The sequence below is a fragment of the Topomyia yanbarensis genome, chromosome 2 (assembly GCF_030247195.1).
Source record: "Topomyia yanbarensis strain Yona2022 chromosome 2, ASM3024719v1, whole genome shotgun sequence".
Classification (NCBI taxonomy): domain Eukaryota; kingdom Metazoa; phylum Arthropoda; class Insecta; order Diptera; family Culicidae; genus Topomyia; species Topomyia yanbarensis.
In genome coordinates this window covers 443,897,661-443,913,244 of record NC_080671.1, presented here as the reverse complement: position 1 = coordinate 443,913,244, position 15,584 = coordinate 443,897,661, and the positions used below count along the sequence as shown (strand labels likewise).

General features: G+C 37.4%; 1 protein-coding gene across 3 annotated transcripts in view; it reads left to right on the top strand.

Annotated features, from left to right (window-relative positions):
• LOC131685679 (histone-lysine N-methyltransferase ash1) overlaps positions 1-6,936 on the top strand; it is a 96,863-nt gene extending 89,927 nt beyond the window's left edge. For 2 of the 3 annotated variants that reach the window (XM_058969560.1, XM_058969559.1), the window contains 3 exons: positions 5,198-5,353; positions 5,709-5,756; positions 5,889-6,936. In XM_058969560.1, the coding sequence (XP_058825543.1) occupies positions 5,198-5,353; positions 5,709-5,756; positions 5,889-6,059 (375 nt within the window). In that variant the 3' untranslated portion in view covers positions 6,060-6,936. The remainder of the gene's footprint in view (positions 1-5,197; positions 5,354-5,708; positions 5,757-5,888) is intronic. The other variant, XM_058969561.1, reaches the window with a different exon arrangement.
• The last annotated feature ends 8,648 nt before the right edge of the window (positions 6,937-15,584 follow it).

Below are 15,584 nucleotides of genomic sequence, written 5' to 3'. Positions count from 1 at the left end.
TCTCCATTTCACTGAATATGAAAAACCAGCAGTATAAAACTATAGTTCAAACCTTGGTTAACAACTTTATTGAGGACCGTAACAAGCTACGAGTTTTCAAAAAATAGTTATAACGATTTTAAAACTTATGGTAAAATCCAAATGCAGAAGTTTCCAACACTGCCGGTGCACCACCGACATCAACATTAAAAACTTAAATAAATGAAAATATATTCATCGCAGAGAGTTGGTACTTTTGAATGAAATGTTCAGAATGAAACCTTCCTAGTTCCCCATTGCTCCAAGAAATTTCTCCACTTTCAAGAGTCCTCTGATGAATAATACTGAAAAATTCGTTAAAGCACATTGTTGATTTGAAAAGCACCCACCTTAGCTAGAGTCCTTCCTCTCATTGCCTGGTATAGAGCAATGACAAGGAACCCAAACAAAGGTAATTGGAATGGTTTTTCAGATAAAGCACTCCCTATTTCACCAGAAAATATGGAAATTTTTGTCCATGTTCCATCGAGCGAACAGGCTCAATGGAACTGAGACTATCTGAAACGACAGGGTAATAGTCTGCGGGCATAGTATCTACGACCGTAAGGGTATACAGAACAGTAGCTAGCTGTTGATTGAAAATTCCGAAGGCTTCGAGGTTAGATTCTTCAGGATAAACCATCTTACAGCAGTTGTCCTCTCGGAATCTTTTGTGAAATATGTTAGAATCGACTTGCGGGCATATGTGGTTCGATATTCCACGGATCTCATCTTTCATGGATGTGTCGAAGAAAACAGTAGATTCGGAAGAATCTATGAAATGATCACAGTTTGGATTGTAAGAAGAAGGGTTAATACTCTGCGCCATGTTGTCAAAGTACATGGGCATAAAACGGGTTCGAGAATCGTGTCTTGAAATCTTCAATTACCACTGGGTTCAAGTTATCGCTTCGGATGAGCAATCGACATGAGAGTCTTCAAAATAGATAGCCCAGTTGGAGAACGCCCGACAGCACTTCGAGACTCATCCTATAATTCGACTGTATGCACCCTAGGGCGATACGCAAACTATACTGAGTTCTTTCCAGTATCCTCAGGTACCTTTCGAGTTGAACCAGACTCTATATTGATTACTGTGAAGACCTGAGCGAAAGTTGGGTCAAACTATTGCTCAGGTCTTCACAGTAATTAATTAATAGAAGCTGTAGTTGTGCTGGTTCACGCTTCCTAGAAAATGCAACTAGCTGTTTTCTCCGTGGAGAATTCGATACCCAGCTTTATAGCCCAAAAGAACCAATGATCGAATGTATTTTGTAATGGTACATGACAGCATTTCAATCGGTCGATTCGAGTTGTGGTCGGAGCTTGGTTTTCATGGTTTTTCGGTTGGCGATGACCCTCACCTGTCTCCAATTATGTGAGCAAATGCTATCCTCAAGATTCTTATCAAATAAATTCAACAGGCTTTCCTTGGCAGAAATGGAAGTTAGTTCAGCCGGGCTCTGGCGCTTTATTGCTACACGATAAGAGTTCGGCGCGGTTGAGCTTCTGTTCGTAGGGGCCGTGCCCTATAAAATGTTCATCTATGTTTCTTACGTTAGTCCGTTAACGAACCCGTGCCAGTAACTACGTAGCTTTCGTAAAACTTTTCATTCGAGTATTCTTCAACGTTGCCTACTGTCGATAGCTTGCGGGTAATCCGTCGTCAAAGAGTTTGACGCAGCGGCCTTTCCCGCGTACACGTCTGAGCACTCTTTGCCTCACCATGAGTTGGGAGAACGTCCGCGAGAGTTTGGTATGCGTTTAGTCTGAGTTTGAATCGCGGTGTGGTGTGGAGAATCCAGTCAGCCAGCAACACGTACTCTTTCTCCGGAGGAAGCTCTTGTGTGGACTCGATTTAATGCGATATAGAGGACGCGTAGCTCTTCTAATCAATATTTATTGTATTCAGTTGTCCTGACCGGTTAGCAATAGTTAATAGAGTAGTATGGTATTAAATAGGTATGGGGGTACGATAGGTATAGTGTATTATCTTAGCTATGTTAGTGCAGAGGTCGCTCTCGCTTATGTTACGTGAATTAGATACACGGTTGAGAACATCGTTGACGACTGTCATTTCGGTTGTTTCCGTGGATCAGCTGTATTATTTATGGCGTCGTTTATGTTTTCACGCGTTGTTCTGCGAAAACGCATTGTTTTTCATCTGCAGTAAAGTACATCTAATCAATGTCAAGTGAGTTTTTTCTTACGTAAAAATTAATACTGAACACGAGTTTTGTGTTGGTTTTCCGATATTTTTGTTTTTGAAAAAAATACGTACATCAACATGAAACATACGCTTGAGGACACGATAGGTCACTACTATAATGCAAATTTGAATTATTTTGACTGGAAAATTGCACGTAATTTCGTGCGAAAAACGCCAAAACGAAGTGAAGAGTACATAAAGAACGCAATTGCATCTGTTCAAGATGGCACGAGTTTTCGATCAGCCTGCTAACCATTCAAGGCTCCGTTCGGAACATTATATGTTCGTGCGGAAAGGAAAGTGCTCGTCATCAATGACAGCGCGACAGATATTTCGTGTGAGTTAAGGTAGTCGAAAAAACCTGATCGAAAAAGAGAAGGAAAGCAAAAAAATGCTCGGAAGCGCAAACGTGATCGTCGCATAGCTAAGCAACCAGGTGAGCCGAAATGCACAACTTCAATTCCACACTCTGCCGACGACGAGTACACCGAAGAAGTAATTCGCATGTACAAAATCAGATGCAGCGGCTGAAAAAGCATGTTTTTTCAACATTTCCTTCGCGGTTTCATGATATTTTCACATCATTTGCCACTTCTTCACTTTCTTTTCTGAATGACGTCAATGGATTTCATGTATTATTTGGGTTTTTTAATTTTTAAAGAGTGCAGTATTTGTACTCCTCAAAAAAAATTGAACCGCCGATTTTCTAAGCGTGTAAATTGTTTTATTTAACCTCGAATATAGTAACCTATCGAACCCCCAGGTTTTAAAAACAGCTAAGAAAATATCTTTGCCTTATCAGATTTAACTTGAAAAATATTTGGCCATGGATTAAACCATTATTGCCGAAAGGTTGTCAGATGTATAACCTTTCCAACGAGTGCTTGTTTGTCAAAATCAGTGCAAAAATACCATCGCACGAGCTCGCCAAAGAAAACTGAGCTAATTGATCCCACTCTACTCTACGATTGAAAGATGGTCCCTAGCATGGGGACCAGGGATTAACTCCCTCGTACAATCTAACTGTAGTGAGGACGAGTGGAGAGATAAAACTTTGGGCTTGGACGCGCTGGTGGAGGAGGAATCCGTGTTATTTCACCCGTATTCCAAGGGTCAAATTAAAGTTATCGCAAAGATCGTGAGTTAAGGAAGTTATTATCATAAAGATAACCCCATGTCGTTCCTAAAACTAGCTGCGATGTGGGCAGGTATTGTATGATGCCGTGAAGTTGTTGGTGCTGATTGGCAGGAATGTAGAAGGAATAACACAGATCCTCAAAAGCATTCCTCCATATGACGTACCTCAATCCAGGCGATTAATATTAAACTATAAAACAGTGATCGAATCCTTGACATTGTTCGATGGAGTAGCCATTGAGGGATGATACGATCGCTGCAAGGGCGGGCTGTTAGCAGTCGCTTTTATAAATATTAAATATTCTTATTGTTGGCATAGCAGGCAACAACAGACTTTTAGTAGGATTAACAATATTTATTTATTTTTATTTTAGTCCACAATGTCATAGAATTTAATAATTCTAGCACAGAAATTATATGCATAAAGACACAAGACCTAACATAATGTATGGTTATATAGTGTTTCGCAATCGCCTCGTCAGTAACTAACACAGACTTAATGCTAGTTCGACACATTCTGGCCTTTGCAAAGAAATTTAGAAGAATTGTTTCTTCTCTTCCTATAACTTCTAGGCACTCCAGTAGATGTTCCTTTTAGTGGGTCATCAAAGTCGCCCTCGTCGGAAGACAAGAAAGCAAAGAGGTTCGTTGGAGATGGTGGCCTAGCCTTCTTTAGCATTTGTGCAAAAGATTGGTTTGAACGTTCCCTGTGCGAATGCTTAACTTTGTTCCCGTGTAGTTTGTACGCTGGACATGTCGAAAGATCATGCGGATTCTTCTCACAGTAAGGGCACATTCCAGGATTCCTACTGAAAGAATCATCTTTACGATTCTCACTGCTACAATGGGGTGCTGTATGACCCAAATGTTTGCAGGTAATTCAGTTTATCACCCGCGGAAAAAACTGATGGACAGGACAACGTACCGACAACGTGCAAGAAGATGCAGTTCGGTAAATCGGTTCCAGGCATCACCCGATAAGTGTGTGATTGTGGGTATGTTTTCAAACCAAACCAAACGATTAATACTGAATGCAAACACTCACAAGCAAGTATTTTCACCGACTGAAGTAAGCGGTCTCTAACACTGCCAACCCCGTACGGAAGCAGTTCTTCGCATGTCAAACTCGTCGTTGACGACACTTTCAATCTCTACCCTTACCGTTGCAATGTACACATTATAGTTCCGTGTAAATTGCTCGCAGCAAGCAATGTCGTTTGCCTGCATTTAGTTCGCTAACAATACTCTGACCTTGTCCGGGGCGTACCTTTGATATTTCGGTAACAGCCGAGAGCCGTTGCCAGATTATTGGAAATCTGCAAAAGATTCAACGACTTAATTTTTCGGTCGGAAAAAGACAACATAGACCGATTGAGAGTTCTGGGTAACGTTAAAGTCGGGGGGAGCCTTGAGAGTCAAACCTGTCTCGGCCTCCAATTGACCATTCTGTGAGGGATCCACTAAAACTGTCAACGTGCGGGGTCAACGTCGTGCAGGCGGGAAGCAACAATGCATATGTTTTAGAAAAATAAAAGTTAAATTAACCTCAAATCGGGTTTCAAAGGTGCACCGAAGAAGCAGTTCCAAAGTTGGCAGAACAATCACAGCAACTAATAGTTTCTTGTTTGCACCATGTGGACAATTGCTCTCCTGGGAACGCTGCTCTTTTGGTTCACTGAAGTTTCTCTGGCAAAATAACGACACCGAGAGTAGAAAACAAACTATGTTTTCAATCAAAATGCACAGCAGAAAACAGTGATGATGAGATGATCGCCTACTATTTCTCTTACCCAAAATCGAAGCAAACAATAACGTTCCATTTCTTATTTTCAGCCCCATGACTTAGGATCCCTATCGCATCTGCTGGCCGCAAAGGACCGGAAGAAGGGCACAAAAAAGGACGACGTCAATTCTACAACCTCGGGAGCGTCCACTGTCAGTTCGAAGAAAATGACGCCAGTTATGCAACTACTGCCTCCTCCACCGAAGGTAAGCGCCCCGCCTACTGATCATGTGTGCACGATTTATCACTCAAACAAAACAAAAAAAGAAACGCACGCATTCATCTCACGCTGTCACTACTCACAAGAATCGGCTGGTTTGTAATGCTTAGAAACAACACACATTTTATCGCCACGCATTTTTAACTTTGCGCTCAAAATTGTTGCTTCCAGCAGCTTTGGTTTCATAACGCTTCTAACCTACATTTTCACATGCAATATCAAACCGCTTAGTTTACTGATCCGGCGCCCCCAGCGCTGTCCCTTGGATCTTGTGATAACAGTGTTTCCCATCTTATTCTTTCTCCTTCTGTTTTTTATATGTATTTGTTGTGTACATAAAGACTGACAGCAACAGTCCCGCAGGGGCGCTCGTACTACCTTCAAACGAGGTAATTCAATGCTCCCGTTGAGAAAATCCAAATATTTTCAATCCTACTCCTATATGTACCGTTTCCCGGGTACACATTCCTTCGTTACTAATGACTACTGTTTTTCTTCTTGTCCCCCTCATCCACCAATAGACCCTCGCCGAGAAACGCAACCGGCTGGAGGAAGTCCTGGGCCGCCTGATGACAAAACTGAACACAAATCCGGCTGCACTGCCCGTCGTGGACATCAGCTATCTGCTGACCGGACGAGGGGCTCGTCTGCGGAGAACAATCGCTAATTCCACTCCGGTTCCGATTATTTGAGAGTGGGTCAAGAAGCGCCGAAAGCGACGCAAATGGAAGCGATACTACGACTAATCGGCGTCGTGCCGCCGCCTTCCATGGCGGATATATTGGAATAATAATATTCTTTTTACTAGACTTAATCTCAGCGTGAATTGTAAATATTATGGACTTCATTTAGAGTTATTTTTATCGTGTGAAATTAAATTATTTCAAATATTTATGATGCATTCGCAGAGATTTGTTTAGAACAAATAAACATTGTTTTTGTTTACACTTTCATTGTTTTTCTCTATTACTTTAATTATGATCAATGCTAAAATGCATTATTTAGCATGCTTGACCTAGTTTAATATGTATGTTCAATCAATCGCTGAGTTAATCAAACACAAAGAAAGCTTAAATTATAAGATTTCTGCAATCAAGAGTTTTGTAGGTCACAAAAACTATGAAAATTTGAAGCATACTCATTCACGCCGTTAGACAAGTATTACAACTCTAAAACAAAACAGATACAAACTGCTACTTGATTAATAACTTATTACTAGCCTAAGAAAACGTAGCAAGCAAAACAGGTAATTTTTTCAAAACTTGTGGCAATTGTAAAAAAAACCCTTTCGAAATGGACTGAGCATTGAGGAGAACAGTAGGAGTAGGAGTAAGCAAACGGGGAAAAAATTAATATATTTGAGGAACAACATAGGTTGGTAGACAGATTTTTTAGGTCCTAATAGGCTGCACAGAACTTTAAAAAAAAGAATAAGCAAATTACTAGTGTCGAGTAACAAAACACGCATCTGCTTTCTTGAAGCAAAAACAAAAAACAGATTTTTGGTAAAACTACTCACTGTTGATACAGCTGTGAAGACGATACAGAAAAAAAAGAATTAATTTTAAATCACTCGTATCTTTTGTGCACATATCCGAAGTTTTTCTAGATCTGAGCTTAGCTAGCGATTTTATTTAAACGTTGAACCTTAGGATTTTTGTTAATGTTTGACACCTAATGTCTAGTTCCTTTAATTCCTCCACTCAGCAACATTATCAAATATCCGGAGAGCGCACCCACACAGAACAAATATGATAACAATCAGAGCTACAATTTAACAATTTATGGAACGGAAATCTACATTCGGTTGTGCAATGCAGCGATTATTCTTACCAGCGATTTATTCATGTTTGATCCGTAATCAAGCTGATAAGGTCAAGCTCGAACAGCACCTTCAAGTTGATACAGAATAATATATTATGTTATTCAGTTGTAAATCAAGAAATGACTTCATACCAGCACGCGTTTAAATCGCGAAACCCTAACGCTGTTTTGTTCCTTATTCATATGCAAATTTTCCATCGATATGCAATCAAGCATTTTAGCCTCGGGGGGGCGGGATCTCATTTTAATTGATTTTATGTTCTGTTCTACTCTTCGTGCAAGTTATTTAAGAGCTTTTGCCAAGGATACATAAAATTGGAATGAGTGGCGGGAAGGTATCGATTCAATTTACTGGCGGACTTTATTATTTATAGTAAATTGTGTAATGCTTCAACTACAATGTTGAAGATTTAAATGGGAAAAAGGGTGCATCTAACTCAGCCCATAAATCTACGTAATTAGTCGAGTTTAGTATCAAATGGAAGTAGACGTATGATGATCCGTATTGTAGATAGTAAAAATCGTGCGAGTGAGTACATCGTTAAATCCTTCGCCATTCTATGAGTGGGATCCCGGAAACACTCTCCCCTTGAGTTCGTAATCCTCAATCGGCATTCGTATCAACCCTCCCTCTTTTGAAAACGTAGTGAAGTTAGGGATAAGCTGAAGGGTGCTATTAGAGAACAGACTGGATATTCACATTCCTCTTAAAAATCTTTTGACATTTTTTTCACTACAGTGAGATTTTTGAAGCATAATCTCCTCCTTACAACGATCGTTACTCAATGTTGTGACCAGGGATGTAATGCACCTCAGAACAAATAAAGAGAAGAATAAAAACGCTTTTTGCACTTTGCATTCGAACCACCGCTCTGCACAGTAAACGTCTTCACTCCGATGTGTGTTGCTCCCATGTGTGCATTCTACTCCATGGCTACACACCTCAAAGAATTGAAATAAAGAGGCTCTTTAATGTGAATCTTGGTCCCACACGCACGGAAGCAGAGAAAACAACAAAACACATTTTTAAGCCTTCCTTTTGCAAGTAAGGGGAAGCTCAAAAAAGTGGCTCTTCAAGGTGGCTCTTTTTGTGAAATTTTGCAGCTCTTAGTACACAGATCTTGCTCTTTTTCGTTTCAAGTTTCTCTTTGTGTGGTCGTATTGCACATCGCAGAGTTTTTGTTCTGCTCTATTTTTCATCGGTGTATTTCGCTCTTTGTGCACATTGTCTGAGCAAATAACAAGCCTGGTAGTGACCTAACAAAAGTATCTCGATAATTAATTGTTTCATTTTTTTACATTTCTTATAAAAGAAATACATAGGATTCGCACAAATTTTGAAAACATTTTCTGAGGCCCGGAGGACCAAGTCTCATATACCAAAACATTCAGCTCAATTTTCGTGTCTAACAACATTCCTCACTCTTCTTCTGCCCTTCTTCCCCACGGAACTACATCAAAGTTGGGAATGATTGTGTTATCATTGCACCTCTTTCTTTTGCTCACAAGTTTTCCTCTGCTAACGCGGAGCTCCACTTGATCCATGAAATGACTCGAACTTTGAGCTATCTAGCTCCCGACTTTCCTCTTGATTTTCGTCATTCTCTCCATCTATTACACCGTTTAGAACCTCTGCGTACTTGAACCATTTAACCCCGAGCTCGACTCGGATTTCTCCTGCGGTAAATTATCGCAAAACCGTTTTGCTCCGCTTTTCGTGAGCCATTTAGCTCCCCGCTTCATCTTGATCTACTCGATCTAATCACAAGTGGTGGACCTCACCTAATCCAGGGGCCACCGGGTAGATGCTGTAGTCCGTTCGGCGATTCCTGGTGGAGCATGGTTTCCAGGGCCAGCGGGACACGTGGGTAGTATGGGTAGTACTACCCACTCGAAAGTTTGGAATAGACCTGAGATTAATAACGAATGTGTCTCGCCCGCGAATTTCATGCGTCTGAAATTCTGAATGTACAACGATTTCACTTTTTTATTCAGATACAAGTTTTTTCGTTTTACAATTTAAATTTCTTAGGCTTTAAAATTTGCAATTATTTTTTTATATTTATGTTAAGGAGAATGCAACAAGTAGTTCAGATCGATATACAAAAAAATATTAATGCAATTTTATTCAGACTAAAGCATGTAGTAAGAAATATTTTTAAAGATTAGATATACAAGATCACTGTCAGGACATGATGAACAGGATCGCCGACTGGCCTTCTTTGATCAACTAGAAAAGTCTTGGGATCATATTTCCAGGTAGCCGTTAGCATGTTAACCAAAAAGAAGAGATAACTTTAACAATATGTATATGAGAGACATATAGGATCGATCGAGGATAGTCACTGGACTGGAACGAGGCCGAAGAAATTTGTTTAGCGGAGATCTGGCGCCAGTAAACTAGGCCTATGACCAGACAACATGTTTAATGTTGCGATAGCCATCACCAGCGCAGAGACCGCACTCTACGACCCCGAAACGCCGGAGATGCGCATTTAACGTACTGTAAACCGGGGTGACTTTGATCACTCGGAACTTTTTTGTAGATCACTTATTAAACCTGAATAGTCTACCGAATCATTTTAATTTGAAATGATTTTTACTCTAAACTTATAAAATACTGATTTGCAATACTTTTTGAGTATATTGTTCGGTTTTACATTTCTTATAAAACAAATGTATAGAATTCGCTCAAACTTTCAAGATTTTTTCCGAGGCCCGGAGGGCCGAGTCTTTTATACCAATTGACTCAGCTCGACGATTTGGGACAATGTCTGTGTGTGTCTGTGTGTGTATGTAACGGACAAACTCATTCGTGTTTCTCAGCAATGGCTGAACCGATCTTATCCAAACCAATTTTAAATGAGAGACCTATCAAACAGTAAGAACGCTATTAATTTGTTTTTGATTCCGATGTTTAGTTTCCAAGATATGAATGTTTGAATGTGTAAAAATGGCGTTTTTTGCAGTTTTCTTGAATTATCTGCCGAAATTGACAACATAGATTAACACTTTATATATTTTTAGGCAGCTTATAGAAATACCTTTCGAACAAGCTATAGATTGTTGAAATCGGACTATTACCAAAAGAGATATCTATCTTTAAATATGGACGAAAGATTTTTATCATTTCCCATAGCCACAAATAAGACCAAAAACAGGCAATCTATTTTTAACGCCAAAACGGCTAATTTTATGTATCTTCAGAGAATTTGATGGATGTAATGTGACCTTTTATTTGGTATTATTTTTTTGCTGATTAATCCACCTACGAGTGAGATATTTTTATAAATTTTCTTGGAAGTGATTGTATTGAAATGATGTCTTCGGCAAATTTGTAGCTCTTACTTTTGCGAATAACTTTACTGAAGATATCAAATATCTATTTTGAAAACTTTAAAAGTTATAGCTTGTTATTTGTGGATTACCCTTTGCCGCCTATTTATTGTTCAATATAGTAGTAAAGCATTTAAACTAACCAAATATTATTTCGATAAAACGAATTTCGTATGTCCTTTTTCTATCTACAATCGCCAGAAATAACCGCCGAACAATTCCAAGTTGTCTACATGGAACTTGATCACTTATCGATGCAAAAAATTTCATTTGCGCGAATCTGATAACTGCAAAGTTTCTAAACCACAAACATCGGATCGATCTAAAACATATCTTAGATAATGAGAAGCTATATAAATAACTCCAAGCAACGGCATAGCCAAGGGAAGGCTTCGGGATACAACCCCACCCCTTGCCACCCACCTAAAAAAATAATTGGATTGATGGATCTTGACCTGTAACTGACCTATTGGTCTTGATCTAACAATTGTCTAATCACATAAATATCAAATACCTGCCTGAAAACATTCCAATAGACACTCATTCCAGAGCTCTGAAATCAATCATAATCCTCAGATTTCCTATCATATTGAGCTTACTTTTGAATGGATGTTCTGTAATATGGATAAGGGTCTTTTTAATAGGAAGCGAAGTTGGAAACACAGAAACATGAAACATAGAACTGCTCACTGAAAAATTACACAGCATTCAACATCCCTGGTCAGCAGCAAACCCAATCATCGCTCACATCACCGTCGAGAACACCAAGGTAACAGACAATAAGAGAGTGAGATCCCATCATCTCTTACATACCGTCAGCCGAGTCTAGGCCTCTCGATCGTCACCTTCCGATCTACCTAAATATGATCGGGATGTCAGTCGAAATTAGGTCACCACCAAGAACGGGCAATTGACCCGCATTTTAATGTGTTTTGAATTAAGTCGAATATAGAGTTTAAGTTCACTTCGGTCAAACGGGCGGGAAAAAACGAGCAGGAAAAAAAATATATTCTACTACCGCGCCATCTACATGTGAATGTTGGAAGTAAAAAGTGTGAAGTCCGCAGGAAAAAAATGAAAAGCTTGAAAAAAAATAAAAAAATTCCCGCCGAGTTCGTGAAGTGAGCCGGAAAAAAACAACAAGGTGGAGACTTATTGGTTAGTGGGCGGAGCATAAAAACAAAAACAATATTTTTTCCCGCTAGGTTCGTGAAGTAAGCGGGTAAAATGACAGAGTGGATTGTGAGCTGAGCAAAAATTTAAAAAAAAATATCCCCCCACGGTTCGTGAAGTGAGCTGGAACAAAAAGACAAAACTGGATCAACTTGTGGTGGATGGATCAAATAAATTGTTATATTTGCAGGAAAAACAGGATAAATTTTATGATGGGATCCTCACTGCAAAACGAGTAAACGATTATGTTGAACATGCAGCGTTGCTAAGTCGCTTATTTCGTTACATGTGCCATACCACACTCATTCCTGAATGATTCTGGGTGATTTCAGAGGCGTCTGTGTACAACAGTTTTTACGAGGCTCATATTGTTATAGGATTGATAGGTATTATTCACATATTATTTTGATATATTTTTATTACCGATAATTTGCGTGAAATAAATATTTAATCTTTTATCACTATTTGGGGAGTATAATCATGACACACTGGTTCTGTGAAGGGAAGTGTTAACTTAAAAGAAAGGGTTTTTCAAAAACCTTTGCCTACACCTCTGGTTACTAATGTGCTTTAACCCACATGAATTATCTATATGAATAATCTCTGTTGCACGACGTTCAACCGTCTAGTAACACTATTCCCCTGAATATATAGCTAGCTAATGTGAGCTTTTCTATTCAAAAAATTGATTGTCGTTCTTAGCTTTAAACTACCTATCTTGACTTTAATTGGGTTTATACTATCTATCTGGACTTATACAATACATATCTGTGTTATATAAAAAAAGTTTACTTATTAAATTTTCTTTCGCTGCATCCAGTTTTCTGATTCAGGCTCCATAATCGTTATCTCAGTTTCACGTCTTGGCCAGCTTGAAGATTGGAGAAGTTTTGGCTTCCATTTTGTTCAAAAATAGAAGGCACGCTGATATAACTCGTGGGTGCACGTTTTTTCCTTGAAATTCTCGAGGAAGCTAGGGTACGTCTTGCCGTATCACTTGGCTGATCAGAAAAATGTTTATACAGGGTGTTTGGTTCATGGTTAAGAATCTCTCGGGGGTTGATAGATTGTCACATTTGGAGAAAAAAATTGTTCTAAACATACCATCAAATCTCAACCGTTACAGAGTTATTGAACTTTTTGTGTAAAAAACTTATTTGTCTTAAAATACCTCTAACTTTAAAAGTATACTTTGTATTTTCAATATTTCAGTTCCATTCGAAAGGTGAGAAAATTTTCTATTGAATGGTGTTCTCATATCTTTTAAGTAATTAGTTTTAATTACCTTTTAGCTGTAAAGTATTTAAAAGCTAGTGTTTTTGAGGAGGTTTTTGCTAATTTTCTCGAAATAATGAAGTATGATTATAGCAATATCCATTATTCAAAAGTTGAGTTTTAGGACGATTCATAATTTGTTCTTGGACGTCATATTTCTATCTCTTCTCATTTCTTTGTAATTTCATTACTATACTTTTCCTGTAACCGACTTGCAAGTGCTTAAAAGACTCTAATCTAAAAAATATGCTTTATATCGTTATTTACAAGATTTCATTGGAAAGCTGAGAAAATGTCCTATCAGTGTATGTACAAATATCTTTTAGTTAAGTGCACTAAATGATTTTTTACTAACGAAATAACTCAAAATTTGTGTTTTTTGGAGAGTTTTTTAATTATTCTAATTATTAATCAACAAAATTTATCGTTACTATTGTTCATTTGATGCCCCTTAATATTCTCTATAACTTTTTATTTGACACTTTGTCTATATCTCTTTTCATTTTGCTGCTATTTAATAGTTAACACAGCATGAGCTCGCCACAAATGTAGTGGGTTCGAAATCGTTATTTTTGCATATGAAACGATGTGATAAAAACGATTTTGCGTCGAAACCAAAAGAGATAATTGAATGGAGTCAAAGAAAGAACTGTAGAATTTTCTGAGTAGCATTTTTTCCATGATAATAATGGTGATGTTTATTATTTACTATTTTAAGAAAATTAACGAAAATGCTAATAATAGAACTAACTTTAAACTAATTTACTTTTAAAAGAATACTAAATTCACTTAACTGAAAGGTATTACTACATTTTTCACTGTAAAATTTTCCTGGCTTTCGAAAAAAAAGAAAAACAGTACAATAAGTGCCATAATTTTTCAATTAGAGCTGGTACTAGTGAAAATGAGATAAAAATATCAAAGTTGAATAACCCAAAATCATGAAAATAAGAAAAGATAAGTGTATCATGTCAAAGAACGAATTAAGCAGCTCATCAAGACTAACAATCTGAATTATTAAAATGATAAGGTTAACTATAAGGATTTTCAAGAAATGAACGAAAAATCGTTCAAAATTGTTTAATTTTCAATAAATTACTTTGAAAAGGCTACTTAAACTCATTAGCTGAAACATGTAAGGGCATCACTCAATGCGAAATTTTCTCACCTTTCGAATGGAACTAAAATATTTAAAATACAAAGTATACTTTTAAAGTTAGAGGTACTTTAAGACAAATAAGTTTTTACACAAAAAGTTCAGTAACTCTGTAACGGTTGAGATTTGATGGTATGTGTAGAACAATTTTTTTCTCCAAATATGGCAGTCTATCACCCCCCGAGAGATTCTTAACCATGAACCAAACACCCTGTATGAGTACCTATTAGTCTTATCTGACTTCTAGCAACCACGTTGTATTCACATAGAAGGTAAGGTCAGAATAGTAATCTGCAATATTTTCAATTATGCGTTTAATTATGTGAAGAAATTTTTGTTTTATTTACAAGTAAAGAAATTTGATTTTTATTTTGCTGTATCTGGATAATTTTTTGCTATTTGAGTAGTCCAACTGTTACCCACTAAAACTCTACTTAAAGGTTTGACTTAAGTGTGAAATTCAGACGTTAGAATACAATCAATAAAGTTTATGACCATCGCGTCCTGAAACTTACTAACGTTTTTGAAGAAATCTATATATATATATATATATATATATATATATATATATATATATATATATATATATATATATATATATATATATATATATATATATATATATATATATATATATATATATATATATATATATATATATATATATATATATATATATATATATATATATATATATATATATATATATATATATATATATATATATATATATATATATATATGTATTTCTCCCACTGAGCCAATGGTTGATGGGAGTGGACCACGAAAGAGTTGGGAAGAGGGTTCTATTCATTCAATGTGATTACTAGCGATGAATTCAATTCAATTTTGACATAAGCTTCCACTAAGGAGATGGTCATGGGGTGGTTTTTGTGCACGATGGGTGAGAAGTACCTAAGCCGAGGAAAGGGAGAGGGGATGTACTGAAGAACTTTTTTTAGCTGTATATACTATAAATGATTTGGCATACGTATTTCTTCCACCAAGAAGGTGGACATAATTGTTGGTTTCGGAATCTGAAGAAGAGGGAGGGTTTCTGGTGCAATATCTATCAATTACTTCAAAAATCTAAAATTTTGTTGCATGTATGTTTACCAGCACATAAATGGAAATGTAAGAATTTATTTGATAGAGATCTATTACGCGAATAACAATATAATACTGATGAATTGCATGAATTTGTCGAAATTTAAATTGAAAATTGCAAAAAATGCCCTAAAATAGCCACTCAATCTTGCGCCTGCGGAAAACGTTACTTACAATGTCAATCAAAATTCGAGTGTAAGCAAAATGCTGACAGAACGCAACACTGTTATATAGGACGAATTCACGATGACCCATAAAAAGAACCAATCGAATATTTGGTGGAGTGGTCGGCGATCTTCGTCAAATTTTCCCCGTTAGTTGACACCTACTGATGAAATCCGTTCTT